General features: G+C 52.0%; 1 protein-coding gene across 1 annotated transcript in view; it reads left to right on the forward strand.

The window, feature by feature from the left end:
* Positions 1-16,000: 16,000 nt before the first annotated feature.
* Positions 16,001-17,720, forward strand: part of TNIP3 (TNFAIP3 interacting protein 3) — a 17,195-nt gene continuing 15,475 nt past the window's right edge. Inside the window, exon 1 of the mRNA XM_006756687.1 lies at positions 16,001-16,274. Coding sequence (XP_006756750.1) covers positions 16,239-16,274 — 36 coding nt within the window. The 5' untranslated portion in view covers positions 16,001-16,238. The remainder of the gene's footprint in view (positions 16,275-17,720) is intronic.

A 17,720-nucleotide genomic window follows, 5' to 3' on the forward strand; every position in this document is an offset into this window, starting at 1 on the left:
AAGTTCAACAAAAGAGTGCGGATGTGCCAGCAAAGCCGTGGCGGCCATTTACCCGATGTGCTATTCAATACATAACCCTATACTGTATACTTTATGAATCAGTAAAAAATGTACAATTTTTAATTATAAACCTGTGTTTTCTATCAAAATTACTTCTGGCGTGAATTTTGGGACACCCTTTACCTTCGGTTTCTTTGCTTTCTATCTGATCCCTAGTCTCGGATTCGCCTCCGTGACCTGGCACGTTGGAACAGCACAGGCCCGGCAGTCAGGTGACCGCCTCTCGACGTGCTTTTGTCGAAAGTTTCCTCAGAATCAGGGTCAGAGGGTGCATTTGGGCAGGAATACCACCGATGACAAGTGCTGCTTTTTGGTGTTTTTTTAAATGCATCCTTTCAGATAGTCAGTCCGGATTTTCCTCACTGCGGTGATTTTAATTTTATTATTTGGTTAAGGTGGTGTCTGTTAGGATTCTCCTGTGTAAAGTGGTTCACATTTAAGTCAATATTTATTTTGATGCGGAAATGGTCACAATTGAACAAGTCCTTTGAGTATTTCCCTAATTTCTGGCACAAAAAGATTTTCTAGGCTCATCCATTTCACAGCCAGATGAACACCACACTCAGAAAAAGAACGAATGTGGATTATTGCAATGCTTACCAAAGTCAGCCGCCACCACAGGTGGACAGCCGCAGTATGTGGTGTACTACAGAAACGCCAAGCAAGAACTACAACATAAAAAATTCTGTTAAAAAAGAAACATGGTTCCTAACCAGCATCAAACAGTATGTGGTGTACTACAGAAATGCCAAGCAAGAACTACAACATAAAAAAAAAAAAATCTATTAAAAAAGAAACATGGTTCCTAACCAGCATCAAAAACTATTAATAATTTCTATTAAACATTTTAAAGCAAATGAAGCAGAAATGAGCTACAGTTTATACACACGTGTACACTACGCATTTGTGTCTCTCCTGAACTCAAAATGAAAACATCAAGAACTGGTTTCTACCTGAACTGAACGCACAGCGCCCTCTAGAGGCATCATCCAATACTGCAGCGTTTCCGGCTGTGCAGAAACAGGGGTTCAGAAACAGTTCCCATTAAACCTATAGTTCCCACTAAAATGACTTAAACTCGGTAAATTAGCGAAAGCTGTGGTTGACACAAGAATGTGGCTCTTTCAGATGAGAATTCCAGACCTGGCTTATCCCCTCGCTTCAATACAGACACATCTGTAAAATCTATTAACGAACGTTCCTGTGGAAATGCTTACTTCCAAGAACATTACGGGGAGAAAATTACTTTCCCCAGCAGAATGCTCGTGACTCGCCGTGTCTGCATGCCCCACAGTGCAAGCCTCTCTTTTTGAGGAATCTATCCTTCGCAGTGACAGGAAAAAACCCCTTCTCTCCCCATCTCAGTCCGGGCTGGGCTTGTGAGAGAAAAGCACACGCATTTAAGTCTCCCGTGGCTCGGACCTTCCCGTGGAAATGCAGGCCTCGCCCCAGACCTACTGCTTGTTATTAGGCGGAACAAAGGGAAGCGTTTGTGGAAAAGCAAAGTGCGTGGTGAGGCTGAGGGAAGAAGGTCAGGTGTGAAGTCTCTCAGCCTCGCCCCTCACCCTGGTCCTGGGGATGCGAGGGCCCCGTTCCTCCTGTGTGAGGCGAGGCGGGGGCGTATGTCTTTCACGGGGTCTCCCCTCCTGCTTTCAGGAAGAAGAGGGGAGGATCCAAATGCCTTTCCCGCATCTGCTTTTTCAAGTGCCTTTAGCTCAAAATAACCCTCATGCGGAAGTGTAACCAGACAGCCAATGGGTCGGGCTGCCTGTTGCTGCATGAGCCAATTCAGCAGAGACACAGTTGAATCCTATGTGAGTGTTTATTCCAGTCCTACTGCAGTATGGGAGAGCAGCAGGTCACCCACAGACATCTGCTCTGCACCCCCCATAAGCCAGCTGCTTATATTGGGTCAAAGGACAAAGATTACATGGGGAAGCAGGCAAAAGGGCTAAGAATGGGTATGCAAAACGGGCAGTTTACAGGCAATGTGGGCTGGAGGTTTGCAAAAGCCTGGGGGTTTGCAAAGGGCTGGAGGTTTGCAAAGGCCTGGGTTTGCAAAGGGCTTGGGGTTTGCAAAGGCCTGGAGGTTTGCAAAGGGCTGGAGGTTTGCAAAGTCCTGGGGGTTTGCAAAGGGCTGGGGGTTTGCAAAGTCCTGGGGGTTTGCAAAGGGCTGGGAGTTTGCAAAGGCCTAGTTCAGCTTGGGAGTTTGCAAAGGCCTAGAGCAGCGGTTCTCAACCTGTGGGTCGCGACCCCTTTGGAGGTCAAATGACCCTTTCACAGGGGTCGCCTAAGACCATCAGAAAACACATATATAATTACATATTGTTTTTGTGATTAATCACTATGCGTTCATTATGTTCCGTTTGTAACAATGAAAATACACCCTGCACATCAGATATTTACATGACGATTCATAACAGTAGCAACATTACAGTGATGAAGTAGCAACGAAAATAATTTTATGGTTGGGGTCACCACAACATGAGGAACTGTATGAAAGGGTCGTGGCATGAGGAAGGTTGAGAACCACTGCTCTAGAGTATTCATTCTTCGTTGTCTTCTTCAAGAGAATGAAATTTCATGACTTAAAAACAGCCTTGAGGACGTAGAATGCCAGGAAAACAGCAATAAAAACACACCCGATCGGCCCATAACGCTGTTAGCCATGTTCTTCCTGTGTCAGGGTGCAGGGCGGTCACCTTTCACTCTGGAATGAATGAATTGGGGGAGGGCAGCAGCAATGTCTGCACGACTTCCTCCTCTGTCTTTACCTGCATCCCCGCTCCCCGGAGTCCACAGAGAAACTCAGCCCCGGTCTCCCAGGGCCTCTCCCTGAGCCCTAAGAGGGTGTCGTTTTCTCTGAACACGGAGCGGGCGGGGGAGTGGTGCGGGACACTTGCCTCCGGAGAAGGTTTTAGCCTTAGTTGATTTCTTCTCTGGTGTTGCCCTGACGACGGGTATAAATCCAGGGCAGGACTCGACTCTGAAATCTCTCCAGATCCCGACGGCTTGTAGCAGGAAGGTGTGCCCCCTGTTAAATACTCAGGCTGCTGGGCCTCCACCAGCCCTTTTCCCAGAGGCAGACACATGGGGACAGGAGGAAGGAGAGAGCACGGGCCTGGGAGAGAGGACCCCCACCCCTTCTCAGCCCCAGCTTCTGCCGCCTTCTGCCTGCTGGCCCCACGTCTGGGTGTTCTTGGCTGTTTGTTCTCTCGTCCAACCTTTCATCATCCCCGCAAGGCCCCCGGGATGCAGGGATGAGCAAGCTGAACCCTCCCCCGCCCCCGCCCCGCCCCTGGCCCCCAGGTCTCTGACCTGATGGCGGATACATGTGAAGTAACACGAAGTCGCAATAACGTGTGACAGGCTGGGTGCCGGCGGATGCAGGTTGCCATGGAAACGGACAGTGGGAGCGTCCATGCACCCAGGGTCCGGGTCCCTCCCGGGGCAGAGGCAGGAGCGGCAAGATGGCTCATTGACCTGGGCAGAGGGCACGCATGTCCCAGAACACCTTCTGTCAAAACAGTATGCGCTCCGAGGCGCAGCCTCTCGGCCTGGCACCTGCCCTGGGGGATGAGGGCTGCACCTGCAGGGCCCTCCCCACCAGTCCCAGGACCTCCTTCTACAGAACTCTGTCACCTCCGCAGTGGCCCCGCCTCTCTGTGCCAATCGGCCAATCTTGGCCGAAGCCTGTGGCATCAGCTCAAGGACCTGGCCTCTCCCTGCCCCCCATTGAAAGGGCAGAGGATAAAACCCGGGACCCAGCCCAGAAGCAGATTGAGGACAATGACGCCCATGGTGATGGGAAATGTGCCCTTCCTGGGGCTTTGGTCTCAGACGTGCAGACCAATGTCCAACGCCCACACTTATTTAAGTGGTGAGGCCATGGAGCCTTGGGTGAGACTCTAGAAAGATGAGTGTGTGTATCTAGTTCTGCGTGCCAGTACTAGACTCTCTCTAGATGCACGTGTGCCCAAGGCCCCGACATTCTGTGAGGCAGCCTTTTCGCTCCGACCTCGGTCTAAAGCCACATCTGTGAAAGCTCCCATCTCCTCAGATAGTTACAACCCGTGGCTTTCCACCTGAAGCCCGCGTGCATGACGCCAGTTCCCTGTTGAACTATTTATTTCCCCTGGAGGAGCCGGGAGCACCCTCAGATGCTGATCGTAGCGACCCCGAGTGGACGCTGAGAGTGGCGCCCGCTGCTGTCCCCCGGGCTCTCTCCTTCGGCGGCACTGGGCACTGCCAGGGCTGGGAGCATCTGGGCGCGTTTCCAGTCAGGGGGGCTGCCGTCGATGGTCCCCTGTCTCATATCTGGAAATGGACTTTGTTCTCCGGACTCTCCCCTAAGAAGACTGGGCTAATGACCAAGATCCAAGCCTGACCGGGGGCCTGGGCAGCGGGTGGGGAGGCACAGTGGATGCTGAGCTGGGGGAGGGTGTGGCAGGTGGCATAGCAGCCGCGCCCGAACTCTTGCCCTGGCGTTGCTCTCCCGTCGCGCCTCCCCCCCTCCCCCCTGAGCTTCATCTCCCACCTTCTAAATGCCGGAGGCCAATGAAATCATCTCCAGTTACTTCCAAGATCATGGTCACATTGTTTTGTCTTCGGAGTGTAATCGTTTCTTCCGGCATGTGCACTGTGTGCCAGTACTAACGAGCGAGCGAGTGTGGCATGGAGCCGTGAGACCCGGCCTTTCTCACCGCCAGCCTTTCCCAGCGAAGTTCTGGAAACGCGACGTCTTCAAGCACAGATGCCCGGCGGGCTTGACGGACGAGCACAAGGAGTCAGAAACGTGACATCCTACATGCGTGGAGTGAACATATGGTTTAATTCGCCTCATTATTCAGCGAGGCCCCCGGAAAGCGAAGGAGACCCAGCTGAGGAGCTGAGTGTTTGCAGGGAACTTAATCGAGGGATGCTGGAGCCAGAGGGGAGCCAGGCTGCCGGATGCCCTACAAGGCAGTGCACGATGACCAGAGAGGCATCTACAGATTAACAACGTCAAGGCTCTAATCGAACACTAAAACGTAAGGAATCCTTGGCTGAGCTACCAGACCAGGCCCTGGAGGATACGCTGCACCCTCTGCTTTATTGGGTGATATTCAGAGGCTCCTATGCTGGAGGCTCCTGAATCTATCTATATATATAAAAGCCTAAGCAACCAGCGTACTGGCCAGTTGCTATGATGCACACTGATCACCAGAGGGCAGGCGCTCAATGCAGGATCTGCTGAGCTATGGTCACTTGGCAGCGGTGGTTCTTGGGTGACGCACCCAGAACCAGAGAGGAGGAAGCCTGATTCCAGGGCGCGGCACCTGAGAACCACCCTCTCGCAATCTAGGACCCCTTGGGGGATGTCGGAGAGCCGGTTTTGGCTTGATCCCTGCAGGCCAGGCCAAGGGACCCCACCAGTGCACGGATCCGTGCACCAGGCCTATAGTATGTAATAAAAGTCTGAGGACCCAAGTAACCCTGCAATTGATTCGCCTCTGCCTTCTTTCTCAGCTAGTCCCTCACTGGACTACTGGGCAGACTGTGGGTTCCCGAGGGTGGTCTGGGAGGGACAGCTCACACACTGTATGTCACTCACGGGAAATACTTCCTAAAAATTTATCTTTGTTGTTGACAGTATTACAGATGCCCCCATTCCCCTGCCCCTCTCCCCTCTGCGCTGGCTCCACTCCACCCTAGTCCTTTATCGCACTATTGTCTGTGCCTATGGGCTGTGCTTACATGCATATAAGCTCTTTGTTTAATCTCTCCCCACCCCTTCTCCCCCTTCCCTCTGAGAATCATCAGTCTGTCCCAGGCCTCCATGTCTCTGAATCTGGTTTATCAGTTTATTTTGTTCATTAGATTCCACATGTGAGTGAGATCATGTGATACTTGTCTTTCTCTGACTTATTTCACTCAGCACAATACTCTCCAGGTCCCTCCATGCTGTCTCCAAGAGTGAGAGATCCTTCTCTTTCACAGCTGCGTAGTGTTCCATGGTGTATCTACTCATCTACTGATGGGCCCTTGGGCTGTTTCCAGATCTTAGCTACTGTAAATTGTGCTGCTCTGAACATAGGGGTGCACACATTCTTTCTGATGGGTGTTTTGGGATAGGAGAACTATTTGTTAAAAGTGTGTCACCTTGGCTTAACCCACTCTCCTATTCCTAAAATCTAAGTCCTATGAACTTCGTTTCTACTTACTTTCCATGTTGGTTTGTTCTTGTGAGTGAAGGGTAGGAAGGAGGGATGTGAGCGGTGAGTCGGCCAAGGGTCCAACAGGGCCTCTCAGACCTCGCTGAGCTCTGTCCCCTAGTCTTGGAGGCCTCTTAGCCCAACAATATCGCCTCTAAAGTCTTCAGTCACTTGCAATTCAGTAAGGAAGTCACCAAAACGCAATATTCTGGCCATAGTGTTTAATTCAAAGGGTCATGTCTAGATTGTCGTGGTCCATGGCCAATGGACATGAAGTGCACTCGCAGACAGAGAGAGCCACGGAGATGTGGTTTTCAGGGGTCGCTCGTGGCAATAACCGAAGTTGGACTAGTGATTTGATGTTAGCTTTGGGGAGGGGTCAGAATGTGATAGAAACCCTTTCTTTCAAAAACAGTCAAGGAGCAGATACTCACACATTATCTTGCATTTAATTTGATTTGGGGCGATTCATGGGCCCATGACCCATCCACAGATTCTGGTCAAAAACTCCCACTTTAGAGAAAGAAGGAGCCACATGAGGCAGGCTGGATGTGAACTGGGTCATCACAACCTGTGTCCAGGGCCTGATCTGACCGCCACCTTCTCTCGGTCGGCTGCATTTCCGTGTGGGCATCAGCCGAAATGTCATCAGGAAGGGAAACCCACACGCAGTCATCTGGATAGCACAGCCCTGTGGACCTGCTGTAATGACAGTTGCTGACATACATCACCACGGGCCGTGGGAGAGCACAGAGCCGTGGGCCCAGGTGCATCCTCACCCCGCCCCCGACAAGCCCAATGACCTGAGAGAAGGCCCTTAACCCCCCTGAGGCTCACGGAGCTCACCTGCGAAGTGGAGATGACCCAGGAGGAGGGTGCGGAGCACAGCCCACGGCGCCTCGCCCCAACTCGCCAGCTGAGTAGAATCAGGGGCAGGTCACACGGTGAGGACAATAGGGGTTGTCCCCCAAATTGTATGCACACTTTCACAGCTGGTTGCTCAGCCTTGAAAATGAAATGTATTTCCATAAACACTGCCTTATACTTGTTCCAAGTGTGTGTATACATTTTGGGGGACCTCCAGCATGCACCCAGGAAAGCCAGCGCAAGGTGGTGTAGGATTTGTCCTGCTTGTGTTGACAAGACTTGTCGAGTGGTTTTGTGTCCTACCTCTAGTCCGAAACCTGGGTCATCATGTTATGTCGAGACTATAACGACGTCGCCTGCCTTTATTTGTAATCTAAACAGCAAAGCAGAGTTTACTGACTGTGATCCTGCCTTTCAGCCGTCGGAATCCTGAGCTTTACAGGAAAGAAGGGAACCTTAATGCACACCCTCCTTAGCAAAGGGAGTCTGTTGACATGCACGAAATATGACACATTTCACCGACTAAAAGCAGAATGTAAGATGCTTCCATCCGCTCAGTTCCCACGCTGGACACTGATCGGAAAGGCTTGCCGAGGATGCTATGAAACCCACGTGGCTGGCGTGCTGTCTTCCCGCCGAGGTGTGCCTGCACTTGTTGATTATCTTTTGAACAACATGAAATGCGTCTGCGCTTTTTGAGAGATTTCTGTGTTCAGCACTAAACTGCGGGGCCCCTACTTGCCTAACTCACCTGTTAGATGGTTGGGTAGCCACGGGGGAGCCTCAAAATCATAATGAAGCATAGCAATCCCCCCTTTTGGAAAACTGCTGTTTGAACTACTCTGTTACTCTTAGTCCCTTGTTCTGTAGGTCAACTCTGTTATTTTTAGACAGTCCCTTATGCTGTAAAGTAACGGTTGTCGTTTAAATAATAGAAAAAGATGAAAACTTAACTGTTTGGCCTTGCTAGCTAGCTGTCTGATGTCGCAGGCCAATGCTGACAATCATTCCCATATTCTCCTGCCAAGTGTTTGTTCATTATGTAGCCAAGATCACAAACTGTCTCAAAAATAACGTACACAGAGCTCTTTGTGAAATCTGCTGACAAGGAGCTCGAAAGGGTGTAAATGGGGAAAAGTTCCTCTATGTGTTTGCTCAGAGATGTGGGAGACACCGCCCTCTGGGCCTGCACGTAATAAAGACCCCTAATTAATTGGCTTGTCAAGGCGTCTCGTATCTAGCTCGCTGGTTTACGATACAACAATAACAGCAGTGCCAGCTGTGAGCCAGGCCTGCCCGGCCCGCGCTAAGCTGTGTACGTGTTACCACTGACCCTACCCACAGCCGCACAATTTAACGTTGTTTTCCTCTTACAAATCAGGCTGACAGGGTGCGGAGAAGTCAAGGGACTGATCCTGGGTCCCCACTGTGTTCCCCTCTAAAGCGGCACCTACCTTAGCTGGTGGGTACACTCCCTACGCCCACCTGCTCACCTGAGAGAGGCAGGGAGTGGCCCTATCTCACGGCCCCCCTGTGGCTGCTGTGGCCACCGCAGGAGAACATCTGTGAACGCCTGGCTCCCGGTGGGCGCTCGGTTCCGGTCCCTGTTATCAGACTAAAGATCCCTCCCTGCCATATCTACTGTATCACTTTGCATCAATGTGCAAAGGAGTGAAAATTAAAGCACAGAGGGCCTGGACGAATGGTACCAATGAGTGAGAGATGGGCACTCCGGTGGGTCGTGTACACAGCCACCTCACCTCCGTGTCCTTCACCAGCTCCCTGCACCCACGTGATCTCCGTCGCCCGGTAACCTGGCCTTGCGTGTCCCGCAGGTGCGAAAGCGCGGAGCTGGACCACGCCATCCGCGACCTCATCGAGAGGAGGGCGGCTCCTGGGCCCCGGGCTGCCCCCACGGGGGCCACGCCGCTGCACGGAGGCTCATGCTCCCCCGAGGTAAGGAAACGCCTTCTCTCTGCTGTGTCTCACCACACCTGTCACCGTGCTCACCGAGAAGAAGGGATGGGGACATCCCCACGTCCATCAGTGAGGAACTTCCTGGTGCCCAGAGGACAAGGCTGTGCACGGCCACTTCCTGTTACAGAGGGAACTCTGAGCAGAAGGGCTCCCGGGTGAGAGTGACAGCCCACGGCCACCGGGACGCTGGGCTCCTGCAGGGAGGGGGTGTGAATGCAGCCAGGACGCCTGTCTGCGAGGAAATGACTGATCTATGTAAGCCTGGTCATGCTGGGCTACCAGCATCAGCAGGATGCACCTGCAGTTTTAAAAAAAAATACATTTTTTCATTGATTTCAGAGAGGAAGGGAGTGGGGGGGAGAGAGATAGGAACACCAATGATGAGAGAGAATCATTGATCGCTGCCTCCTGCGGGCCCCCTACTGGGATTGAGCCCACAACCCAACCCGGGCATGTGCCTGACCAGGAATCGAACTGTGGCCTCCTGGCTCATAGGTCAATGCTCAACCACTGACCCAGACCAGCAGGGCCGCACATGCATTTTTAAGGAAACGAAGCCTTCCTGATTGACAGCGTGGTTTGGCTGCCAGCTTCCTCTTGTTTGGGGACATTTGTCTCTGGTGCTTTCTGGGAGCAAATAAACGCAGGGTGAGGGCGCTGGGCTACCCGTGGTGGTGTTCTGGAAACGCACCGTAAGCGACCACACTGGTCTTCAGCTCTGTCGTCCTCCCCACGGGCAGCTGTTCTTTTGAAATGATCTTTTTTTTTTTAATGCATTGTAAGTAGATGTGAGAGCATGGCTGACACATACAGATGTTGCCTAACTTCTGTTTTATTTCCTGCTCCTGAAATGATTCATGCTCGTTGCACAAAAGTTACACCAAGCACTGAGATAACGATAAAAACCACGTGGAGACGGATTTACTGAGGGGCCAATGAAGCTCGGGTTCCTGTAAGGGGGATTGACTTTTGTTCCTGATTTGCATTCATAAGTTGGTATCTTTTCCTCTTTCAAAGGAGGCCCTGGTGTTGTGCCACCTCCGGCCTCTCTGAACAGAGATTGTGCCCTTGAATCTCCTCCAGGGCACCACACCCGAGCATTGTCCCTGAGCATGTGGGGTCTGTGTTTCTCTTACACACACACACACACACGCGTGCGCACATGCACATACAATGCACACACGTGTGCACGCACACACATGCACACACAACACATGTGCACACACAACACATACACAAGCACACACAACACATGTACATGCACACAACGTACACACACGCACATGTACACACACACTGTTAAAATTGCCCTTCATTTAATAGCATGTTGTGGCTAGCCCTGTGCCTCTTTGTGTCATTCAATTAATGAACAGACAGTATTTATTGTGCGTGCTCTGTACCTGTGCACGTTTTCCTGAAAACGCATTTTTTCCTTAAAAAGTCATCTTTCCTTTCAAAGTCAGCAGTGGCTCTGCTAAGGGCTGAGCAGAGGCAGGCTTCTCCTTCCTCCCCTCTCTCCCCGTCTCCTGCCCACTCCCGACCTCCCGACCTCCCGGCCCTCCCCCAGGCACCTCTGACCCCACTAGGACTTCCCCTGTCCTGGAAATGCGCGCTTCTCTCTAGCGCACGTCTAGTCCTGGCCACGCGCGCTGTCAGCCCAGGCCCAGTTGCTCACGCCTGCCTCCCGCTCTGCCCATGTTGTCCCTGATCCTTCTCACGTGGCAGCGACCTCGTCTGCTTCCTCTCTGCCACCCTCTTGGGGACGCGTACCCTCTCTTTGGGGACTTACTGAGGCTGCCTCTCCGGTTAGGAGCTGTTTCCCCTACACACCTTCCTGCACCCACACACCCAGGCCAGGGAGAGCGCTTTCCTCACCACGCTTTTCATTTTCCTGGTGACGTGCCAGGTAGAGGCGTCTGGAGAGCGAGGGGCGGGGGGCCCAGCGGTCACAGCAACCGGGGAGATGGCAACTGGCCAGCGGAAGCAGAGGCAGATGCAGGAGGCCCTAAAGCACCCGGGTGCTGGGCAGCTGGAGGGCCGAGCTCAGGGGCCTTTGGGCTCCTGACTCCTCACATCTCCACCACCTCCTACCGGCTCACATGTGCTCAGCGCTCCCCACTTTTGAGCGGATGTGAGAGCACAGTATTGTCTGGCGGTGTTGCGGCTCCCCCATCCCAGCCTCGCTCCAGAGCACTGCGCCCAGGGTTTCCCAGCCCCTTCCCCCGCGGCCACGCCCTCCCGGTCAGCCCCGGGGTCCTTCCCTCTGATTTCTCACTTGAACTCTCATTGGCATTGGACTCAACCCACTTCTCAAATGTCTTCTTCCATCGACATCTGTAATGTGAGCCCCCAGATCCCCCCTTTTCTCGGGCCTTCCTCCCCCTCCCCCAGGCTGGCCGTTCTCACCCGCCTGTGTGCTATGTCAGACTCACCCGGGTCTGGACGGTCCTCAGTTCATTAAACTACAAGATAATCGCTGAGGACGCCAGACATACGCTGAACGTGACTTCTCTCTACACGCATGTCAATGTCACTCAGCATTTTCTACAGCCACTCAATCTCGTCTCAGCTAAAACTTTCTGACATTCGTCAACGGATCATTATCCGCCAAGTCGCCCAAACTTGGGTCTTGTCCTGGGCTCTCCCAGGCCTCCTGCGCACACCTCTAGGGGCACCGTTCACAGAACAGCGCTTCTCTCCCTCCTGGGACCTGCAGGCCTGCCTATCCCTCCTTCATGGGACCTTCTGCGGGCTCCCCGTATGGAGGTGTGTTCTCCCCTCGGCTGCAGCAGGAGTGGGCGAGCACAGGGCATTGGGAGTCTTGTAGCAAAAAGGAAAAACATTGTCTGAGTGAGAATAAACAGGTTCCAGAACGAGTATTACATGCAATTGACACTAACCGAAGACATTCATATACGAGCATTAATTTCTGGCCCTGTAATGTATGTCTTCAAATGCAAAAGGAAGTGGTAGGAGGCGTGGAATGCGTTTCATGGACCAACAGACCCAGGCCCCGTGATGTCTGGAATCAAGGACGCGGCTTGGGAGCAGGGAGAAGAGTGTCCACGCCCTGAGAGGTCCTCCAGCGTTGAATGGCCTAAGGACCCCGTCTTGTCTTTGGATTCTGTTTTGCGTTACTGATTTTTAACTAAGAAACAGCCCCCGAAATTGGCTTTTCATACCTTTGGTACAGGCCTGGCCGGGTAGCTCAGCTGGCTAGAGCGTCATCTTGATATGCCAAGGTTGCAGGTTCGATACCCAGTCAGGGCACATACAAGAAGCAACCAATGAATGCATGAGTAAGTGGAACAATAAATCTCTCTCTCCCTCTCTCTCTCTCTCTCTCTTAGAGATTATGAGGGAAACTTCCTGACAACTACTGCAAGACAACACGTGGTTTCGGGAACCACTTGTTTGAAAAAAAAAAAAAACAATACGAAAAGAATAAGATCTAGATTCTGTTTTTCTTATTTCCCTTTTTTGAAAGTTGAGCTAGCCTATTCTTTATCAAAATGAGATTTTGATGATCAGAATCTTGTTTTCCCATCTCTAAAATGGGTTTGACAAGAATATAAAGCGAGTGAAACTGTGAAAGCACTTGGTGGCGGCTGTGGAAGGCTTGGTTTACAATAAAATACCTCACTGGGCGGCACAGGAAAACAGACACAAGTCTCTAAGCCAAAACCAGCCTCTCAGAAACCAGAATTCAGACTCTTCTATTTTTAAATATATTTTATTGATTTTCTACAGAGAGGAAGGGAGAGAGATAGAGAGTTAGAAACATCGATGAGAGAGAAACATCGATCAGCTGCCTCCTGCACATCTCCTACTGGGGATGTGCCCGCAACCCAGGTACATGCCCTTGACCGGAATCGAACCTGGGACCTTTCAGTCCGCAGGCTGACGCTCTATCCACTGAGCCAAACCGGTTTCGGCCAGAATTCAGGCTCTTAAAGAGGAGGGAGACGAAAGCCGTTCCTGACTTCTGCGTGGCCTCCCCTTGTTGGATAGAAGGCGTTCGGGGTAAACCGAGGCCAAATCAAAGGTGGGTAAGAGACACCTTTGAGTAGGACACTTCCTACAGACCCATCCCTGGGACGACTCGCCCAGGTGCCAGGAGATGAGAGGCAGCTGTGCTCCGGGAGGGTCCTAGCATCCACAGGCCAGGCCCCTGGGTGGCCAGAGGAGCAGCGAGACAACACACAGGGTCACGGGGAAGCCCCAAGCCTGGCAGTAAGGAGTGGAATGCGGGGGGCATTCTACCCGGTTTCATCATTTTACCTGACGGGTGACCAGAGGGCCCAGTGCCTGCACAGAGGAGAAGAGGAGAGAGAGCGGGAATCTGGGGTTTCTGCGAGCGGACACTGGGGCAGGTGTGGCTCTTCCTGCCTTAGGCTGTCCTCGCCCAGACTCCTGGAACCTCAGTGCAGCATTAGAAAAAGCCTCAGATACACCTTCCTGGCTATGCCATCGAATAACAGAAGCCTCTCAGTTAAGAAACTTATAAACTCATGATGACATTGAGGAAGCAGCGTATTTGGCCTGGGAGGTCCCGTGAGTAACACGGCTGTAGGACATGCTTCACAAACATGTTCTCTGGACTCCTGACATATGTGGCTGTGTGATGGGACGCGGACTGCCACCCCGAGTTGGGTTTGGTGACCCTACTTTCCCATGCCAGCCCTCCAGGTCCAGTTTGTTAGACACAATGCCAATAATGGGTGAGGGTGGCAGTGCCGGCTCGCAGTGCGGTGGCCTGGAGGCTGGGGGCTGGCTGTGAAATGCAAGGCAGATGGGGCTTTCCTTCTGCATCTATGACATGCTCAGTCAGCCTGAGGGAAAACACCTCTTACTGAGCGAGGAAAAGTGTGGGTGTCCAGGCTCAGCTAAGGGTACTTCCCTGGTCCCCAGGAATCCTGCTCTCCAGAGAGACAGGTGTGCGGACCCAATGACTGTGGGAGAGACAGGTGGGTGGACCTGATGGCTGACTGTGGGAGAGACAGGTGTGCGGACCCAATGACTGTGGGGGAGACAGGTGGGTGGACCTGATGACTGACTGTGGGAGTGACAGGTGTGTGGACCTGATGATCATTTTATGGTCCATGCTGGCGCTGCTGCTCCTGGAAGTGCCAGGACCACAGAGGAGGAAGCGCTGACTGATTCTGGAGGACCAGGCTCCAGTCCACCTGGCAAGGCTCGTGGCTGGTGCAGCATGAAGAGAACACCCAACGGGGGACACCTGGACAGAGAACACCCAACAGGGACACCTGGACAGAGAACACCCAACAGGGGGCACCTGGGCAGAGAACACCCAAAGACAGCAGGGCCAAGGACAGTGTTTCCTGGCAAGAAAATGTCCTGACCACTCCCCAGGTCACTGTTGTCCCATCCACTGGTTACTACTGTTAAGTACACACATAGGACCTCGAGCTACTAATATATATAAGTAGGGGGGGAGTGTGTGTTGGAAAAAGGCATTTTATATTATTGTCCTTTTTTTTAATTTTCTGGTGAGCATATTTACTGTTAGGGAAGTGGCCGTTTCCAGGAAATCTCTGCTTGTGTCCCCTAAAATCAGACCATAGGGTCATAATGCTCCCCCGAAATCTCGGAACCATTTGATTCCCACTGCTAATTTTAGATATTGCCTTAAGGAAATGTCACTGCCTTTCACTTCAGTGCACCCCAACAGACCAAGAAGCCAGCAAAGAGTAAACACACACACGTGCACACACACACACACACACACACAGCACACATCTATATGATTAGCAGGTAGATATTTATCCTTGACATGTGCACGGCACCTGTCCATGCCCAGGAACTGTGGACACAGAGGTGACCACACCCACATGTAAACGAGCTATTGTACATACCAGGCAGAGCATGTGGCCTGGCTGGTTGGAGGTCAAACATGGTCAGAAGCCCCAGGTTGGAGGGGGCCCAAGAGGGCAAGGCTCCAGGTGTCCGAGCTGCATGCACTGGGGCCAGGACTCGTTTCAGGGAAAGGAGGGGATTCTCGAGGCTGGGCCCATTCATCCCCTTTGAAAGACTCTGAATTTCAGGAGTTTGGGGATTTATATTACATCCATGTGGGCGTCTCATAGGAAGCTCTGAAGACAAATGTGAATGATGTGATCGACTGTCAATTCTTTCTTTTCTCCTTCTCACAGCACATTCTTCCCTTTCATATTCTTGCTTATCTCTCACTCTCTTTCTTCCATGCCAGGATGAGGGCTGCCCATCGACCCCTTGTATAGCACCCAGTACCCACCCCTCAGGCTCCCCGTCCCACTGCCGAGTGCTCCATCACTCGATGCCTTGCACAGGCCAAGAGCCCACCAACTGAGGGAAAATGTGAGGTCGGGAAAGAGATCGCGTCCGATGGTGTTCTCTGTCCGATTTCTCCTAATCCATGGAGAAAACCCAGACTTTGCCTAGGAAAGCGCAGCCTTGAACCTGAGAGCCACCTTAAACGTTCTGCCAACATAGGAGAGAAGCCGTGCACACAATGCCAATCTCCTCTGTACTGAATGGTTTTCTCTCCTAGTTCCATAAAATTAGCAGAACTTAAAGAACAACAGATGACTCACTAAGCCCCACACAGCTCAGCGCACATTCGGGAGGCACTGCCCGAAAGCCTGGCCTGAGGGACACGGTGAGTGAGCTGGAAGGAGTCAGCGGTCACCTCCGGGCTCTGGGAAATGCAGGGAGGTGATGGCAGTGAGGGGCCTGGTTTGCCGGGCTCTGGTGACTTCCCCTCCCTGGAGGACGCTGCCAGGAAAGGAAGAATGTCGATTTACATACCACAGCAGGGCTAATCCACCCCTAGCCTCTGAGTCACAGCCTGTGGGCTTGAGACATCCTGGGAAATCCCGGCTTGGAAGAGAGGAAACGTTAAAATCGCAGTTGCTGGGCTTGTAACCATTCCGTGCAGCTTGCGTCCGGGCACGCCGTTCCCTTGTAAGGAAGAGACGCTGTCCCTGTTTTCCACGCTCTGTGGGCTTTTTGAAACTTTGTATGCTTGGCCTCCCTTGAAACGACACCTCAAGAGCCATTTTCTTTCTTCTTTTCCTTCTGCTCTCCAAGACACCAGGACAGACAGCCCTGCTGGCGCACCCTGAGCAGGGCACGCGGAGAATGAGCGCTGTGGAAGGCGCCTCGGAGCCCGCGGAGGTAAGAGCGCCCTCGGGGAGGTGGGCACCCCCTGCCCACAGCACCTCTAAGGGTGCAGAGATGAACGGGAGTGGACACAGCCAGGCTGCTCCCCAGCTAAGATCCGCTCTGCATTTTAAACAATGCAATGCAGTAAAGACACAGAGCTGGGAGGCATTGCACTGTCTTTGCCGCCTCTGGGCTATATTTCTTCCTTCGCTCAGTGAGAGATTAAATCGGGTTACTTCCCAAGTCAATGCGCTTCATGTTTGGCTCTTGATTTAGGAGAATTTGATTCAATGTAAAACTTAAAATGGATATTATAGTAATGTGGTTGGAAATGCAATGTATTATTGCAATAGTGTAACCATAGTAAAATATTAATATACTAGAGGCCCGGTGCACGGGTGGGGTCTGGCCGGCCTGCCCTGATGGGGTCCCATCAGATGTAGGTCGGCTGGGGGAAGGGGCTGCAGGCAGTTGGCTGACTGCCCTGCCCCTGATTGGGGTATTGGGGGACAATTGGGGGCCAGGCTGGATGGGGAAAGGGCCGTGGGAGGACTCCAGGGCATGACTGGCCTGTCCCGCTCAGCCCAGATCTGCCGGACCCCAGCAGCAAGCTAATCTACTGGTTGGAGCATCTGCCCCCAGTGGTCAGTGCACATCATAGCGAGCAGTTGAGCAGCCTTAGCATATCATTAGCATATTAGGCTTTGATTGGTTGAACGGCCGACTGGACGGCCAGACACCTAGTATATTAGGCTTTTACCGTATAGGATATATTTGGAATTAATACTACTGTCTTTGTTTGGTTACTGGTTACTACAACAGATACTATTTGAATGAATGAATGAACGAATGTGCTTTCTTGGTGTGTTTTTTAAAAGAGATAACCAAGACATCATGGGAAACTAACATCATGGGTATGTAACTGAGCAGCGTCAGACCTGCCTGGCGCAGGGTGGTCTTGTTACTGTGGTAAGTGAGAGGGAAACACCCCGATGCTCCGAATGGATTACGTTTTATGGGGGATCCTTGTTACATAGCTGGGCCCTTAGTAGGACCAATGACGAAAAATCTGCACTTCTTGCAATATCAGATGCCTTCATTAGCAACTGGATAGCAAAGCAAATGTAAGTGAAAAGATCCCCGAAACGGTGTTTAATAGGATTTGCTTCATGTGAACACATGCCCGAGGCATAGGAACCATGGCAAAGTGTTGGCTAATCTCCAGAGAAGCTTCTGGTGATAATTTATGCTTGTAAGCCATTCTTGTTCCTGTTCTCTCCCCCTCCCTCCCTTCTCTCTCTCTCTCTGTCTCTCTGTTTCTCTGTCCCCTCTCTCCTTTCTCTCCCTCTCCTTCCCAGAACTGTATCTAGCTTTTCAATTACTCTTATTTATAAAATAAAAATTAAGGATCCATATATTTCATATATTTTCAGAGAAAATTATATGTGGGAGGAAAGA

The sequence above is a fragment of the Myotis davidii genome, unplaced genomic scaffold (assembly GCF_000327345.1).
Source record: "Myotis davidii unplaced genomic scaffold, ASM32734v1 scaffold834, whole genome shotgun sequence".
NCBI classification, from domain to species: Eukaryota; Metazoa; Chordata; class Mammalia; order Chiroptera; family Vespertilionidae; genus Myotis; species Myotis davidii.